Raw genomic sequence first — 17364 nt, forward strand, 5'->3', positions numbered from 1 at the left:
ATGTATCCCTCTAAAGGTATAAGCTATCTAATGTACTGACTTTTTAAATTGGTCGGATTAACAATATTCCGCTGCAACTTCATAGTAGTGTTTTATCGATAGAAATGATTTATGTTGCGGTCATTCGACCTTACTTGATCGCATTTTTTAAATTGAAATGATTTCATATTGCATCACAACTTCAACAGAAACAATTTTATATCGTGTTACATAATTAGCCCACTGGTCTCTGTTGATGCTATTGTATATGTCATGGAGATGAGACACCGTAGGAAGTACCTACTAATTGGCGGCATCTCTGAAGATGTTAAAGATGATAATTTGGTAGGCTTTGCATCTCAACTCATAAGGAATCAGCTAGATTTGCCACAAGTAACTGCTGACAAGCTGACTGTGTGTCATAGACTGGGCAAGCAAAGTCAGGGGAAGCTACGGCCCACACTGGTTCGGTTTGCGGAGGCCACCCTTAAGTCTGTAATATGGAAGAAGAAGACGGGTTTTAGGGGAACTCCATATTCTTTATCCGAATTCCTCACTCGCAGGCGGCAATCTCTCTTTCTTCAAGCGAGAGAACGGTTCGGTATGAGAAAGTGTTGGACATTTGATGGCAATATAAATGTTTTAACGCCTGATGGCTCGAGACATCGACTTCGTGGTGAAGAGGATCTAGCCAGGCTTGCAGAGAGCATGGAAGATCTGAAGGATGGCTATGGTGTCGCAGTCGCAGCTGAAACCGATTGTAGGCAGTCATCGAATGCTTCTCCAGAGGCTCGTGGCAAGAAGACAAAGCGAGCAGTCAGGAAGAAATGAGTCTTCATTGTATGACATTATTGTTCTAGATCCCATTTTAATTTCTCATATGTATTCCCTATTTATTGCGCACTAAGTATTACCCTCAAATTTGTTTATAATTTGAATCTTCAATTTTAAAGAATTCAGAGTTGGACACAATTGCACAGGTTATCACTTTAAAACACGGACTGACTGACACCTGACAGTTACTATAATGTGACATATTTATGTCATCACATTGTCAGTCAAAATGTATTCGATTTGGTTTCCTGTGATTTTGCCATAATGTGCAATTATTTGTTTTTTTTTCTTTATTTGTTTTTTGTTTTTTTTTTCTTATCTTTTTACTGCGCTTTGATTTGTTTTATTATAAACAACATTTCCTACTATTGTTGACCGGCGGGACATGCAGCAATAAATTCTGCTTGTTCTTTTTATTAAACTTATTTATTTAATTATATAGGATAATTTATATTTTTATTTATTTATAATATGTCTGATGATCGCCGCTGCCGCCACTGCCGCTGCTGCTACGGCCCGGCCGCATACCGTTGGAAAGGTACAAAGTTCACTTGTCTAACTCAACGAAGTACAGAGAAATAAATAAAATTAATAATACCTGCGCTGGCTACAATAACAAAATTTTAGATAAAAACTACGTTTTGTGCTGTTCTAGGTGTAAAAAGGTATATGATTTAAGCTGTATAAATATTTCTGTAGAACAGTATCACGGATTGTCAAAATCATACAAGGACGAATGGCAATGTTTTTCTTGTGTTTGCGTGCGGCCAAAAACCGACAACACGCTAACTCCAGTGCGTTCAACTCAAACCACAGTTTCCACTAACAGTAAAAACTGCAATAACGTAAACACCGCGGGGTGGCAAGTCGCAAGTGACAAAACAAAAAGTCAGAAACACAATTGAAGAGACTGAAACAAATAAGGAGTCATTACTTATAACAGAACTGCGTCAGCTCAGACAGGAAATGACGGAGGTCAAACGGCAAAATATCGAAATAAAAAACCAAGTATCTTCTATATTGGCTGAACTGTCAGATAATAAAACTACAGAAATAGAAAATAAACTACAGAACGCGGAACTAGAAATTCACAGCCTTAAACTAACGGTTAGTAATTTAGAACAACATCTCGCGTTACGAAAGCAAGACAATGTAAAGAATGAAGTGGAAATAGTCGGCACAGAGGAGACGGAAAACAAAAATATTCATCATTTAGTATTGACCACTGCACAGAAAATAGGGCTAAAACTGGAAGATATTGACATCGATGATGTAATTCGTGTGGGTACCAAAAAAGCAAAGAACGCAACAGATGTATCAAAATTTTCTCGTCCAATCGTTGTGAAGCTGTTACGGAAATCTAAAAGGGACGAACTAATAAGAGCTGGAAAATCTCGTAAAAATTTGACGTCAGAAAATATTACAAATGGAAATCCTACTAAAATATACTTTAATGAAAGACTAACCAAACACAACCGACACTTATTTCGTGAGGCAAGACTACGAACACGAGAAAATGGTTTTCGTTATTGTTAGTCTCGTAATGGCGGTATTTTTGTCAGGAAAAATGACGGAAAACCTGCTGTTCGAATTTTATCTGTTTCAGATATTGATGAGAAAATTGGTAGCCCGACAGAATAGAATAGAATAGAAATAGTCTTTATTCAAATAAACTCATTACAAGCACTTTTGAATAGTCAAATTTTAATTCTACCACTTATTTGGAATGCAGATTCAACACAAGAACAGAACAAGAAGAATTTATATAGATATTTAAGAATTTATATAAGAAAAATAAGGTTAGAAAATAAAATGGTTGTTGAAAGCTGTGGCTATGTCTGTAGGTTTTGTCAATACTTTATTACTAGTCTTTAAAACATTTATATTTGTAGCAACACAGTTTCTACACATGTCACCATCCACTTCCTAGAATCCTTATCGCACGGCATGTGTAACATTAGAAATGCAGCTGCGCGACCTTCGAGCCGTTGTTACCTGCAGCTGCGCTTAAAAGTGACACATGTCAAATTGTATATAAGGTCCATATATTGTTACAATAAAAACACACTTCTATTCTGTCCGTCGAGTCTATCAATGAAGCTCCCAAATTCTAACCCTAAAGGAGCGTGTACACACACGTCCTTAAATATTACTATCACATGTCATGTTGTGGATTTCATTTGTTATAATAGTCCAAGATGGTTTGCATTTATTTTTACTCCTGTTAATGAATTTAATGTTTGCGTTTCTTTTGAGATTATATATACGTTTTTTTAATACATTGGAGTATGCTTTATACTTAGTTTTATTTTCTAATGTCTTATCTTTGTAATATTTATATCTCAGTGATCTTTTTGCCCTACTGCTAAGCCTTATGCCTTTACTAATCCTCAGATCAGTTGATCTTTAGCTTATTAAATGTATTAATTTTAATTTTTAATTTTGGGAAACACAATTTATAAAATTCCCTTATCGATTCATGAAACCTATGAAACGCTACATTTAAGTTGGACTCTACGTAAATATCAGACCAGGAAAGGTTTTTCAGACACTCAAGAAATTTTAGAATATTTTCTTCTCTATAGTCTCTTTTATAAATGTAATAAGATGCAGGTTTCAGAGGCTTGATCCGGACCGGAAAGCTTAACAATTGGGCAGTTTCGTGGTCAGATAAGTGGTAACACTTTTGCAGTTGCACTTTCTATATTACTTAGTATATGATCTATACAGGAATCTTTGCTAGTGGGCTAATTAATATGAAGTTTCAGATTGTAATTTTGAGCTAGATCTTTTAGGTAATTTGATGCTGTTCCATGTTTTAATGTATTTATATTAAAGTCTCCTACCACAACAATTTTTAGCTTCCCGTTATATTTTTTTGATATTTGATGTAGTAAGCAATCAAGTTTATTTAAAAATGTACAGGGGTTAGATAAAGGTGTCCTGTAAAGATAGATTACAATAATTTTATTTGGTAAGATTTCCATACCGCAGCATTCGAAGATTTTTTGTACTGAATGCTTTTTTATAAATGGCAATTCTTTAACCAGAATACAAGTCCCACCTCTTTGCCTATCTCTACAGAAATTAGTAACCATATTGTAGTTATGAAGTTTTAGATAATTATCGTTTCCCTTTTTTAAAAATGTTTGTGTTAAACATATTATATCCGGTTCATTGCACGTATCTTGTAGGTCGTGTAACGTTATTTCTAATAATTCTCTTTTAGAAAAAAAACTAGCAATATTTTGATGAAGTATATTTATATATATCTCTGTTTCATGTTTAGTCTCGAAAAAATGTTGTCGGATTTACTACTGGGAAGTAGTAAGGAATTGTTCCCTTTTTGTGTTTCAGTTTTTTTGAATGAATATCAGAACATGAATCATCGTTTTCTTCAGTTTTACGGGCAAAATAATAGGGGATTGTTCCTTTCTTCCACGTTTGAATTTTTGACTTGGCACTTACTCTATTCAATGTTATAAGTTTCTTTAATTCTTTGTGATTACAATAAATTCGGTCATAATCAATACAGTCAATAGTATAATTAATGGATTTACAGATGACAGTTAAATCTTTGGAACAGCATTTTGTAAAATAACAGTTAATATACTTGTCACATATTTTTTGGATACTATTATTTAGCATATTTATATTCATTGACTTGTTTTTTAAAACATTTAGTACTAAGACAGAACAGTTTAATTTGTTTAGTATCATTTCAAGTTCCTTCAAAGTATGTCTAGGATTTGTATCATTTTCTCCAATACATATTACTATCTTGTTGTCTTTATGTACCTTTACATCGCGGCAACTATTTAATACTTCGAAAGTACTACTTTGTATAGCCTGATACTTCATATTTTTGATATACTGTATTTTGTCGAGAATGTATTAAAGCTGAAGCTAATCCAGAGCATTGTTGTGTACTGTAAGTGTATATATATTTAGAGTTGGTATTTTGTTTGTTTCGAAGTGATGTATTTTCGAGTGAAAACGTTGTCTTATTATTATTAATTCTATTGTCAGGCTTATGCAACTTCAACTCAAGTATTCTAATTTGTTTATTTAGATCCTTAATACACTCATTAGATCGCGATAGTTCTTGTTCGAGTCTTGTTATCTTATTTTCGAGATTCATACATTCTTTAAAATTGGCTTTGGGTGTGCTGAAATTATTATCTGGAGGGGTCTTCGTTGGTGCGTTTGTGCATCGTAAAAAATGTTGTACTTATTTTTTTTATTTGAGTTAGTAATGCTTTTATTTAATGGTGAATGACATAGGTTTTTTAAAATATCTATTTCTTTTGTTAATTTTGATACTAGTTAGTTAGTTAGTCATTTGAGTTCGCTATTTTCTATTATTATGTTTTCTAATTCATTTTGCGTGCTCTGAAGATTAGATGTAAGTTGACTAATTTCTTCCTTGAATTCTAGTGTTGTTAATTTGCTACCAACAGTACATTCTAAACTTTTTGATAACTTTTCGGGGGATAAAAATAAGTCGTTTAAGTTATCAGTATCGGTAAGTATATGTGAATCCAAATTTTGAGACATGAGTGTATCTATACTATGTATGGATGTGATAGACATTTGAGATACAGTTTCTTCGGGTTTTATGTCTTTAGTATTTACTGTATTATTTGTTTTTTTTTCTTAATGTTACGTTAGATTGATCGATTGAGAATGCATTTTTACAAATTTTCTGTTTTTGTATACATAATAGACACTTCCAATTTTTTCGCTTCTCATATCCATTATAAAGAATCGCTTTTCTGAGACACCTGCGCAGTTATATTCGTATCTATTTTTACAAGAAGAACATACTATAGTCTCTTTTATATCAATTTTACATTTGCATGTTGCTACTGCCATCTTACGGCCGCTTTTGGAAACTTTTCGGATCGGATTTCGTATCCATTGTCTCAACACCAATGTGTACTGTGCACGTATGAATTTAAATATTGTAGTCTTTTTATTCACACACTTTAGTCTACACTGTTTCTAAATATTATTCCGTAACAGGATAAACACAAAAAATGCTGTACTAGTAGGATTTAATCTTGCAATCAATTTTTGACCAGTATACTAAAAATTGTAAGTATAGCTACTAGGCCAATTTTGTATTCATAAAAACCTTTGAAATTAGCGATGTATAGTTTCACTGGATTCTTAATGTTCGTTATGCGTTTTGAATTATTTTGTTTGCACCCTCACCAAACATTAAAGATGCACATACCAAATTTTATTGTTATTTAATCAATTTATTGATTGTCCTTTACTTGCAATTAACACGAATACAGGTTTTTTCTACACTGATAATTATTTATATTGAAATTCTGTCTTGTAATTGTTATATATCCCATATCATAGTTAATTCACTTTATCACTTTTTATTATTATTTAACACTTTTTCTTCTGTATAACATATATATCCTAATAGTCACAATGATATTTATATATTTAATCAATTTTCGACAGGATTTACACACTTTTTAAATTTTTTGGAACCAATAGTACGGAGAGCTAATGTTTACGTGACGGTGGCGTCCTCACTCCTCCAAAAAAGGTGACGCTGAAGAACCTACAAATTATCGTCCAATATGTATTTTGCCTGTACTTTCTAAAATTATGGAAACAATATTAAAGAAACATATGGTGCAGTATTTTGAGGAAAATAATCTCTTCACTCTTCAGACAAACAATATGGTCGACAGATATAGCAATTACTAACACCATGGAATTTATACTGGAATCTTTTGATAAATCTATGAAATGCGGTAGCATTTTTTGTGACCTCACTAAAGCCTTTGACTATTTGAGACATGACATATTATTTGATAAATTAGATTACTATGGACTTAGACATAATGCTATTAAAATAATGAAATCATATTTAAGTAACAGAAAACAGATAGTATCGTTAAATGACAATACAGTATCAGAAATGCAGAACATTAGTATTGGTATTCCTCAAGGTTCCATCCTTGGACCTATTCTTTTTCTTTTTCGTTTACATATATATGTAAACGATCTGCCAGCTAATTTACCAGAAGAGACATTTGTAACTTTATTTGCAGATGATACGTATGTAGGAATAAGAAATACAAATAAAACGGAACTAGATAGAATGATGACTAACACCGTAGAAACGCTGCATGATTGGTTTCAATCAAATGGTATTGTATTAAATGCCGCTAAAAGTATTTTAATGTAATACTCCACCAGACGTAAGAAGCAAAATTCTGTCTATTCTGACAACACATATAGTCAAAGTACCACATTTTTAGGATACACTATAGATAGTACAGTAAGTCATGCATCACATATCGAAAGATTATGTAATAAATTAGCATCAGCCAATTATGCTTTGAGTAAACCGAAGCAAGTGTTATCAAAAAAAGTACTGAAAACTATGTACTTCGCATATTTTCAGTCTTCATTGTCATATGGTATTACAGTCTGGGGTAATGCAAGTCTCATAGCAAAAGTCCTGAGGCAACAAAAAAGAGCTATAAGAATTATATGCGGAATCCATAGACGCACCTCTGTGATACCGTATTTCATTGAACAACGTATAATGACAGTTACATCATTGTTCATATAGTATTCGTTGTTAGACATAAACGAAAAGAGCAAAACACTGCGTAAAAAGGCGGATAACCATAATTACATGACACGAAATGGACATAAATTAGAATTACCAAGATTACGACTTGCAAAAACAATAAAACAAGGTATTTACTTAAAAATAAAAATGTACAATAAACTATCAAATAAAACAATGCAATTAACATCAACAGAATTTAAGAACAAAATAAAATCATATTTCGAGCAACATCCTTTTTACAATGTGACGGAATATCTGAATTTCAATGTACAATTATGACATTTTCCATTAAGTGACTTTTATTACTGTTATATGTTATTTAATTTATTATTTTGAATATTTAAAATTGTAATTGTGACATAATTATCTTAAAAATGTAATTACTATTGACATGCTGTTGTGTAACGAGATTTGTTACATTTGTGAATAAAGCAATATGAAATATGAAATAAATACTCACTGTTGCTAAATATGTTATCCAAACAAGTAGCAGACGTGGCTGTGATACGAGTGGGTTCGTGGAAGACATTGAAATAAACTCATTAATTTCGTTTTTGTGGTGTTATGTGATAAAATGTCAACATTGAAATCACCACACACTATAATTTTTTTGTTAATATTAAATACTCTTTTTTTGAAAATATCCTCCATTACCTCTTCAAATAAATTATAATCACTATTTGGAGGGCTATATACACACATAACTATATAATTTTCTAGTTCCACACAGGAAATTTCAATACAATACTCAACGGAAAGATTGCCAATATCACTACGTTCTTTTACTCACCATCAACATCATATTGCTCACTTTGAGCCAATGTTCAGTTAAACATAGAACATCTGTACTGCATTATGACGACATGTCATATTAGAAATTAAATTATTAATATAATATATGAACTTATTTTGTTCAATAGTCACAGAATGAAAGTAAGGAAATGCACATAAAATTATTTTACCTATGCGAAGATCAGCAATATTAAGCAAAGAGTTTACAAGTTTAATGACATGACTTTTTTTTACATATAAACAGTTGCCTAGAGCAATGACTAATGTGGTTAACTTATCATACATACCATTAACCACCTTATTTAAAATATTAGGCAATGAAGCACCAGGAAGACAGTTATTTATGACATGTTGAGATAGACTTTCTGATAATGAACGGCCCAGACCCTTACCACATTCATCTGAATAAATAATTCAATTAAATAATTCAATAATTCAATTCAATTTACATTAAATTATGATAATAAATTAATAACAACAACAAAAGATGTAGTTAATATTTTTGAAGATTTTTTTGCTAATATTCCGATTGATATTACATCTTCTCTGGACTCATCTCAATCTCGAGCAAAAAAATTACTAGAGACTAATATCGGTTGTTGTTCTTTAAGATTAAAATTTTCACATGTTAGCCACTTTCATATCATAAAAATATTCAAAGAGCTAAATTTAAAAAATACGGAAAACCTTTGGGGCATGTCTGTAAAAGTAGTTAGTTCTTTCATAGATATTGTTGCTCCATATCTAGCCACTATTTTTAATAAATGTATTGATAATAGCGTTTTTCCACATTTAATGAAATTTAGGAAATTAATCCCACTATTTAAATCAGGAGGTAAATTTGAGCCAGGGAACTATAGACCTATATCTATTTTGCCACTTCTAAGTAAGGTGTTTGAAAAGATAATGTTAAATCAAATGTTACAACACTTCAGGGTTAACGGACTGCTTCACAGTCAGCAATATGGTTTCACCGCCGGCAAGTCTACCACCACTGACGCAGGTGTTGCGCTAATGACACATATTTTCGAATCTTGGGAGAAGTCACAGGATGCACTCGGAGTTTTTTGTGACCTATCAAAGGCATTTGATTGTGTGGATCATAAAACGCTTTTGTACAAGCTCGAACATTATGGTATACGAGATAATGATCTAAAACTAATGAGAACTTATTTAGAGGATAGGGTCCAAACTGGAGATATTGACGGTGTAAAATCTAAGGGAGCTAATATTAAGATGGGCGTTCCACAAGGGTTAATCTTAGGCCCCTTTCTCTTTTTAATCTACATAAATGACCTTCCCTTTATGGTAGAGAAAATTGCAGATATAGTGCTGTTTGCGGATGATACTTCGCTAGTGTTTAAAATTGGACGTCAAAGAAATCAATTAGACGATGTAAATTGTGCTATGTCTGCAATATTAAATTGGTTTACATGTAATAACCAAATAATAATTTACACTTCCTAATGTAAGACTAATAAATACACAGTTATTGCTTAATGACGAAATAGTAAATTTTGTTAATGATACAGTTTTTTTAGGTATAACAGTAGACTCGAAATTACAATGGGGGCCCCATATTTCAAAATTGGCCAGTAGACTCAGTTCTGCTGCATATGCAATTAGAAGAATTAGGCAATTAACAGACGTGGCGACGGCTAAACTTGTATATTTTAGTTATTTCCATAGCATAATGTCTTATGGCATACTGCTGTGGGGTAAAGCAGCCGATATAAATACTATATTTGTTTTACAAAAGAGAGCTATACGTTCTATTTATGGTAAAAGACTCAAATAAAAACTTTAAAGACTCAAATATCCTCACCGTTACTTCACAATACATTTATGAAAATATTATGTATACACGGAAGAACTTAGAGAGTTTTAAAAAACTCAAAGACTGTACAAGTAGAAACTTACGCAATATAAATAAGCTTATTTTACCTAAATGCCGTCTGCACAAAATCAGTAATTCATTCTATTGTAATTGCATAAGATTTTATAATAAACTGCCAGAATCTGCATTAAATCTGACAGAGAGGCAATTCAAATCTTATATTAAACAATTTTTATGTAAGAAAGCCTATTACAGGATAGACGAATTCATAGATGACAACATATCAAGTAAATAATTAGTTTATTAGCATACAACGTTATAATTTTATTTTCTCATTGCTTTCTTGATTTAATTGATTGATTTTAGAAATATGAAAGCGTAGCGGTTTTTGTATTAATTGCCGCATGCATTCTTATGTAAAATGTGAATACTATAACTATCAGATGGCAATTGTGAGTAGCTTTGACGTGGTCTAGTGTTTTGAGTAGTCATGCTCACTAAAATGTCCAGACTTGTGGCGGCGTGGTGGGCCGGGTCATTGGGCTCCCTAAAATATGGTCGAGCGCAGTGATGGCTGGCTCATCCGTCATACTCGTGAACGGGTGCTGCTTGTAGGGACTGGTCTGCTCTAATCACTATGACTGATTTCCTCTTATTAATTGTTTAACCAGTTGGTTATGTATTCAATATTTTTCTTTTTGAGTATTTAATTGAATTAGTGCTAATTGATAGATAGATAGATAGATAGAATATACTTTATTTGCAACGTACAGTAAAGAAGAAGCACAAACAATATAACAAAAGACACATGTATCGTTACAATAAGGCGGCCTTATTGCTAAAAGCAATCTTTTCAAGGCAACCTTAGGGAAACGGATTGAAACATCGAACAGGTAGGTAAAATGACATGAACAGGAGAAAACTAAAAGGTAACAAATATATAATGATAATAAAGAAAAATAATAATAAATATTATATGAATTAAAATTTATGTACACAATAATATTCATATATTAAACTAGATACACTTACATAAACTACATACATAATTTTAAAGTTAAATAGAATAAACTAAATATAAATTAAAATGCCATACTAACTGCAATTTAAATATTGAGGAGGAAATCTTTTACTTGTCGTTTAAAAATATGAATGGACTTTGCAGTTCTGATAGATATAGGTATCAAGTTTATTCAGTAACAGAGGCTTCAAAATCCCTTTTTTATATTTTTACATGTATTTTATTGGAAAAAGATATGCGTAGTAATTTACAGATTAAGTTTTGTTACAGATTAAATTTTGTTACAGATATGAACACAATACAGAGTAGACATAGGTTTTTTTTTTTTATGTTTCCGGAAGCAGGCGTAGACATACCCCGGCCTTGGAAGCTCCGACTTCCAACAATTGTACATTTAATATGTTACTCTTCTGGCTGCAGTGGTAAAGGGCATATCTTAGAAAATGCTCTTCTTGTTACCCCAGCTGCTGTGTAGATATCTGCCACCCGGGAGACACCGTCAGCACCGGGATATACTTGTTTGATTCGTCCCAATCTCCATTTAAGAGGCGGTAAATTGTCGTCCTTTAAAATGACTAAAGCGTCCAGTTTAATGTCCTTCTGTTGCGTCTTCCACTTAGTCCTTTGTTGAAGTTCGGACACATATTCTCGGGACCAGCGCTGCCAGAATTGTTGACGTAGCTGCTCAATGTAATGGTAGCGAGATAGTCTTGAGGTAGAGACGTCCAGTAAACTCTCGACTGGCGGAGCAGTTAATGGTCGGCCAATAAGGAAATGGCCAGGCGTGAGAGGGTTTAAATCTGTAGGATTTGAGGATAACGGTGACATTGGACGGGAATTGAGCACGGATTCGACTTGTGTTAAAATTGTGCTAAGTTCCTCGTATGTTAACTTAGCATTACCCACAATACGTCTGAGATGATGTTTACATGATCTTACGCCGCTTTCCCGAAGACCTCCAAAGTGGGAGGAATAAGGGGGATAAACTGAAACTGTATACCTTCATTTGCGGCAAATTCCAATAACTGTTTACCTTTATTAACAAAAAAGGAAGAAAATTCCTTTGCTGCTCCTACGAAATTTTTACCATTATCGGAATAAATACAATTAGGTTTACCTCGTCTACTAATAAAGCGTTTAAGAGTCAAAATATAATCTTCAGTAGATATACTGGTGACAAGTTCTAGATGAACTGCCCGAGTAACAAAACAAACGAAAAGAGCTACATAACATTTTGTCAAACGAGCACCTCTGCCCTTTCGATTTAACATCATAATTGGCCCAGCATAATCAACACCCGTTCGTATAAAAGGAAATCCAGAATCCAATCGTTCGGACGGCAAGTTTCCCATAATTGGGGTTAAAGTTTTACCTTTCATTCGCGTACAAATAATACACTCACGCACTATTTTCCTAGTAAGATTTCTGGCACATAATAACCACCATTTTTCTCGAATGTGAGCCAAAAGAAGTTGTGGACCTGCATGTAATAAACGTTTATGATTATATCTAACCAATAACATTGAAAAATGGTGTTTGTTACACAAAAGTATAGGATGTTTCTTGTCATAATCGAAAGTAGTTGCGTTACCTAGTCTACCACCAACGCGTATTATGTTTTGAGCATCTAAGAATACATTCAAACCGGATATACAATTCATCTTCTTGCCGTTGGATTTAATTGGTAAATTACTTAACAATCGTTCGTATAATTCTGGAAACGATTGCATCTGGGCGAATTTAGCTAAAATGAGTTCCGACGCATTCAATTCGTCTACGGATAGACAATCAAGTTGATCAATTGACTTATCACTGCGGTGGATACGGTTACGTGTGTTGTTCAGAAAACGTAATACATATGCCCAAGTACGTCTTAACTTGTTGAAAGATGAATAATTTTCAAATTGAATAAAAACTTCTGAACGAACACAAATAAAATTAGATGCGTCTTGAGACCTTAACTCTGGTAAAACGTTTATGTAAGGTTTATCGTTACCGAAACTTTTTACATGATCCTGAATGTTGAAACGATGATTTCGTAGATAAGGCGGACCGGTCCACCACAGATCACAACTAGCCAACATGTCGAGATTTAGCCCTCTCGATAATAGGTCAGCTGGATTGTCTCCACTAGCAACATGGAACCAGATAGAGTCATTCGTAAGTTCGTTTATTTCTGTGACCCGATTTTGTACGAACGGTTTCAGTAAATGCGGAGACATCTGGACCCAACTGATGACAATAGTAGAGTCGGTCCAGAAGAAGACCCGGTTGAAAGTTAGCCGTAAAGATTCGATCACCTTTTTGTAAAGTTTTGCACCTACTAGTGCGCCACAGAGCTCTAACCTTGGTATGGTAATCGACTTCAATGGTGCAACCTTGCTTTTTGCACACAATAATTTTACAGTGACATCCGAATTGTCACTGTAAGTGCGGATATAGGCACACGCTCCATACGCACTCTGTGACGCATCCGTAAAAACGTGCAGTTCCACATGCTGCGGATCATCTCCTATTACATGACGAGGAATTTTTAAATCGTTTAAATGATTAAATGTAGCTAGAAAATTGTTCCATGTTACGACTATTTCAGGTGATACCGGAGTATCCCAATCCAACTTACTAAGCCACAATTTTTGCAATAATATTTTTGATATAATAACGGCAGGGGACAATAATCCTAACGGATCATAGATTTGCGAAATGGTAGACAACATTACTCGTTTAGTCAATTTTGTCAACAATGTATAGTCTATTTTTGTCGCATAGTATAATTCATCACTATCATTATGCCAACCAATACCTTTTTTTTTTTTTAACTTGGAGAAAATCCCTCATGGAGACCCGCCGGCCCCGGGGGAAGCCCGCGGGTACTGTGAGACTCCTACTCACTAAAAACTCCAAGTTGTCCCTCACCCAACGCCATATGCCGGAGTCGCGGGATCGATAACATTCAACCGCGACTCCGACAGGGAACCCGCAGAGATGTGGCCCACTCTACAGCGGGCCCCATCTCTGCGGGTTCCCTGTGGAACCCACCACTTCCCCCGTCTTCCCTGGGGAAGGCGCGCGGGGACATGCGCGCGACTTCTTCGGGCCTAGTGTGGTGGGGTGGGACCGCCCCCGCGGTCGTCACCCCGGCCCGGTAGCGATCTAGGAGCGGCTTGGGCCGCCCCTGCCTCCTTGATCGCTGGGAGGGGAGGTGTCCATGCCCTCCTCTGCACCACTCCTACGGCCTGGGGCCTGTGAGGCGGGCCGTTTTCCTCCCTTCCTTTTGGGCGGGGTGCACTTCTTGCTCCCCACCCAATGGTCCGCCGGCCGCCCCTGGGACGCACATACACATCTGGGGGCTGCGGCGCACGCTGCGACTTTGTGGCCCGCCTCTCCGCATCGGTAACAAAGGCCGCTGCGGTCCTCCTCCTGCGTGCATTGGCTCCTAGGGTGCCCGCCCTGCAGGCACCGGTAGCACCGCAGCGGTCTTTGCCGCAGCAGCTCCACCTTTGCGGAAAGCCAGCCTAGCCGGATATGCCCCTCCTTGGTGACCTTTTTGATGGCCGCCATAGGGCCACGGACCCAGCAGGACCCCAGGGAATTGGGCCTGCCCCTTCTTATTGGCCCGACCCTTACGACCTCGGCCTCACACTCACCCTCACGCGCAACGGCGGCGGCGACATCCTCCGGCGTCAGTGAGTCATCCAGGCCCATGACCCGCATTTCCGCGGTTTTTGAGGGCCTGGAGACCTTGGCCACATCCTCCGGGATTAGGGCCCGGAGTTTGGACGCCAGTGCGTCGGCCTTCTCGGCGTTGTCAGTGCCGGAGACTTCCAGAATCCGCCCCCCAGTAATCGCGGATCGAAGCCGCAAGCCGTATATTCCGAGGGGGCGGAGATCTATCTTGTCCTTGGCCTCGCGCAAGATGTTATGCCAACCAATACCTATAGTAACCAATACCTAATAGTAAATTTGTTTGAACGAAGAATCCATCATTTCTATTTGTATACGCTCGGCCTGACCTGACTCTTACAAATAGTTCCAGTCTCCTAAGATACACAACCTCAGGAGCGAGGTAATTACACTTAGCGGAAATTAATTGTAAATCTGGATTTTCACACGCATGCTTAAGTTATAACCGTAAAATAATTTATAAGGTCGATTTGGTAATTAACCGTCGTACCTACATAATGCTACTTCGTTAACAAGTAGTCTAATGTGTATCTCTATACGGTATTGACCATAGCTGTGACTGAGCCACTAAAAAGTATTCAGAATGTTTATTCATTAAGACTACAAATTTTCTTTTTCATCACCACGAAACGGTGTATTTATCAATTGAAGTCGCGCTATCGATTCACTACGCGCTATATCATTTTCAAAAGAGCGGTTTCTAAAAATACGCTAAAAATCGTTATTTCGTATACGCAATGTCTTTTCAATATTAAAAATATCATTACCAATGAGTACTGGCGTCTTTAAGATAATCACAAGGTACTAAGTTACTTCTTGTGAGATGTTATGAATTTCGCAGATAAAGTAAGAAAATAATCAAACCGCATATCCGTTTCGTCTAAACAGCATAATATGTGCATCTTACAACACGAAAACGATCTTTTGATTTAAAAGAAGTTGAACCACTATCGTACTAAACATTTGTGGGTATAATCAGACCGCATATCCGTTTCATCTAAACAGCATAATATGTGCACCTTACAACACGAAAACGATCATTTGATTTAAAAGAAGTTGAACTACTATCGTACTAAACATTTGTGGGTATAATCAGACCGCACATCCGTTTCGTCTAAACAGCATAATATGTGCATCTTACAACACGAAAACGATCATTTGATTTAAAAGAAGTTGTTGAACCACTATCGTACTAAACATTTGTGGGTATAATCAGACCGCATATCCGTTTCGTCTAAACAGCATAATATGTGCACCTTACAACACAAAACGATCATTTGATTTAAAAGAAGTTGTTGAACCACTATCGTACTATACATCTGTGGGTACCCGCATATTACGGCGCGATAATTTCGTCGCGATGTGCATTATCACTAGTCCAAGTCACGGCGAAAACTTGCGTTAGCCTAATTCAGATTATTTCTTCGTAAAGTAAACGTATTCAGTATGACCTATCTTCTTATAAAATGCATATACGATTTTGTCCGTAGGTTATTTTTCAAAAGAACTAAATTTACTTCTATACTACCCGACTATATTGCAACTATAGCACCGTATTTGAGAATCTACTACTAGGTAGTCTGCTATCATATATGACCAAGTATGATCATCACTAGCCCACTCACGTTACTACGCGCTTGCTTCACCTTTTAACGACAAAACTGACACCGTCTGTCGGTTCACTGAATGACCACGATCTACTTCATCGCAACTATTCGTCAATGTTGCGCATACTTAAAAGTATGAAATATAAAAATGGAAAGATCTCACCAGATTCATGACATTAAGCGTCGATAAGACGTTTCGTAATGTCTGTTGAGGTAGCAACCGATCGCGCCACCGCACCAGGTGCGCTCGTTGGCGGGTCTGGCTGGCGCGCCGACTGTCTGCGCGGGCGACGACAGCGCAGCGGGGCCGGCGCAGGCACGTCTTCAGCATCTACGTCAGTAGCTATATGCGAACCCCTGTTTCGCTGAGCGACCGCACGTTGTTCCAGCGACACCAGTTGTTGAGACTTACGTCCATTAACGCTCCTAGTTCACCTATATTTGAGAGGTGGGGAACGGAGACGCGTGCTCTCGTAACGATGGGCGTTTTCTACTCGACATGTAATCAATCCTTAATCAAAATTGTTATTCGCGACCAAAATGGCCTCGAATCCCACTTCTGATGTTAGGTATAACCTCTAAATTTAATTAAATAAAAGAAACTTATAACAAATCGTATAATTAATTTTAACAAAATCAGTACAAGAATTTATAAAGCAAATACGGTATGATACGGAGATTCGTTCGAGAGCACGTCTGTCGACCAAAAGAGGCCGCACACTTTTTTTTTTTTTTTTTTCGGACTACTCTAATGCTGTTGGCCGCAGCTGGCCTTTACAGCTTCACCGGACGTTATGGGGCGAGTGCAGATGGCACTCCAAACCCGCGGAAGGACTTATGGAGCGGCTGAAGGCCAACTCCTGCCCGACGGATACGACTTTAGTCTGAGGGCACCACTAGGGGTTCGAACCTCGGCTCAGGCCGTCGTAATTTCAATCCCCGTTTGAATTGGACGGGGGATCGATCGGAGGGGCGCCCGGGGGCGCCGGTGTGGAGCGCC

General features: G+C 36.3%; 2 protein-coding genes across 2 annotated transcripts; one reads left to right on the forward strand and one right to left on the reverse strand.

Annotated features, from left to right (window-relative positions):
* The first annotated feature begins 1779 nt into the window (after window positions 1-1779).
* Window positions 1780-2349, forward strand: LOC131847550 (uncharacterized). The gene has a single exon (XM_059197129.1). The coding sequence runs from the start codon at window positions 1780-1782 to the stop codon at window positions 2347-2349; it is 570 nt and encodes a 189-aa protein (XP_059053112.1).
* Window positions 2350-11475: 9126 nt separating this feature from the next.
* LOC131847551 (uncharacterized) lies at window positions 11476-13790 on the reverse strand. Its single transcript, XM_059197130.1, has 2 exons — window positions 12597-13790; window positions 11476-11865 (listed from the first exon to the last, which is right to left on the reverse strand). Exons 1-2 carry the CDS (start codon window positions 13788-13790, stop codon window positions 11476-11478), a joined length of 1584 nt encoding a protein of 527 aa, XP_059053113.1.
* Window positions 13791-17364: the final 3574 nt, after the last annotated feature.

Source organism: Achroia grisella, unplaced genomic scaffold (assembly GCF_030625045.1).
Source record: "Achroia grisella isolate CSIRO2021 unplaced genomic scaffold, CSIRO_AGI_Agris_v1 utg5396, whole genome shotgun sequence".
In the NCBI taxonomy this organism is placed as follows: domain Eukaryota; kingdom Metazoa; phylum Arthropoda; class Insecta; order Lepidoptera; family Pyralidae; genus Achroia; species Achroia grisella.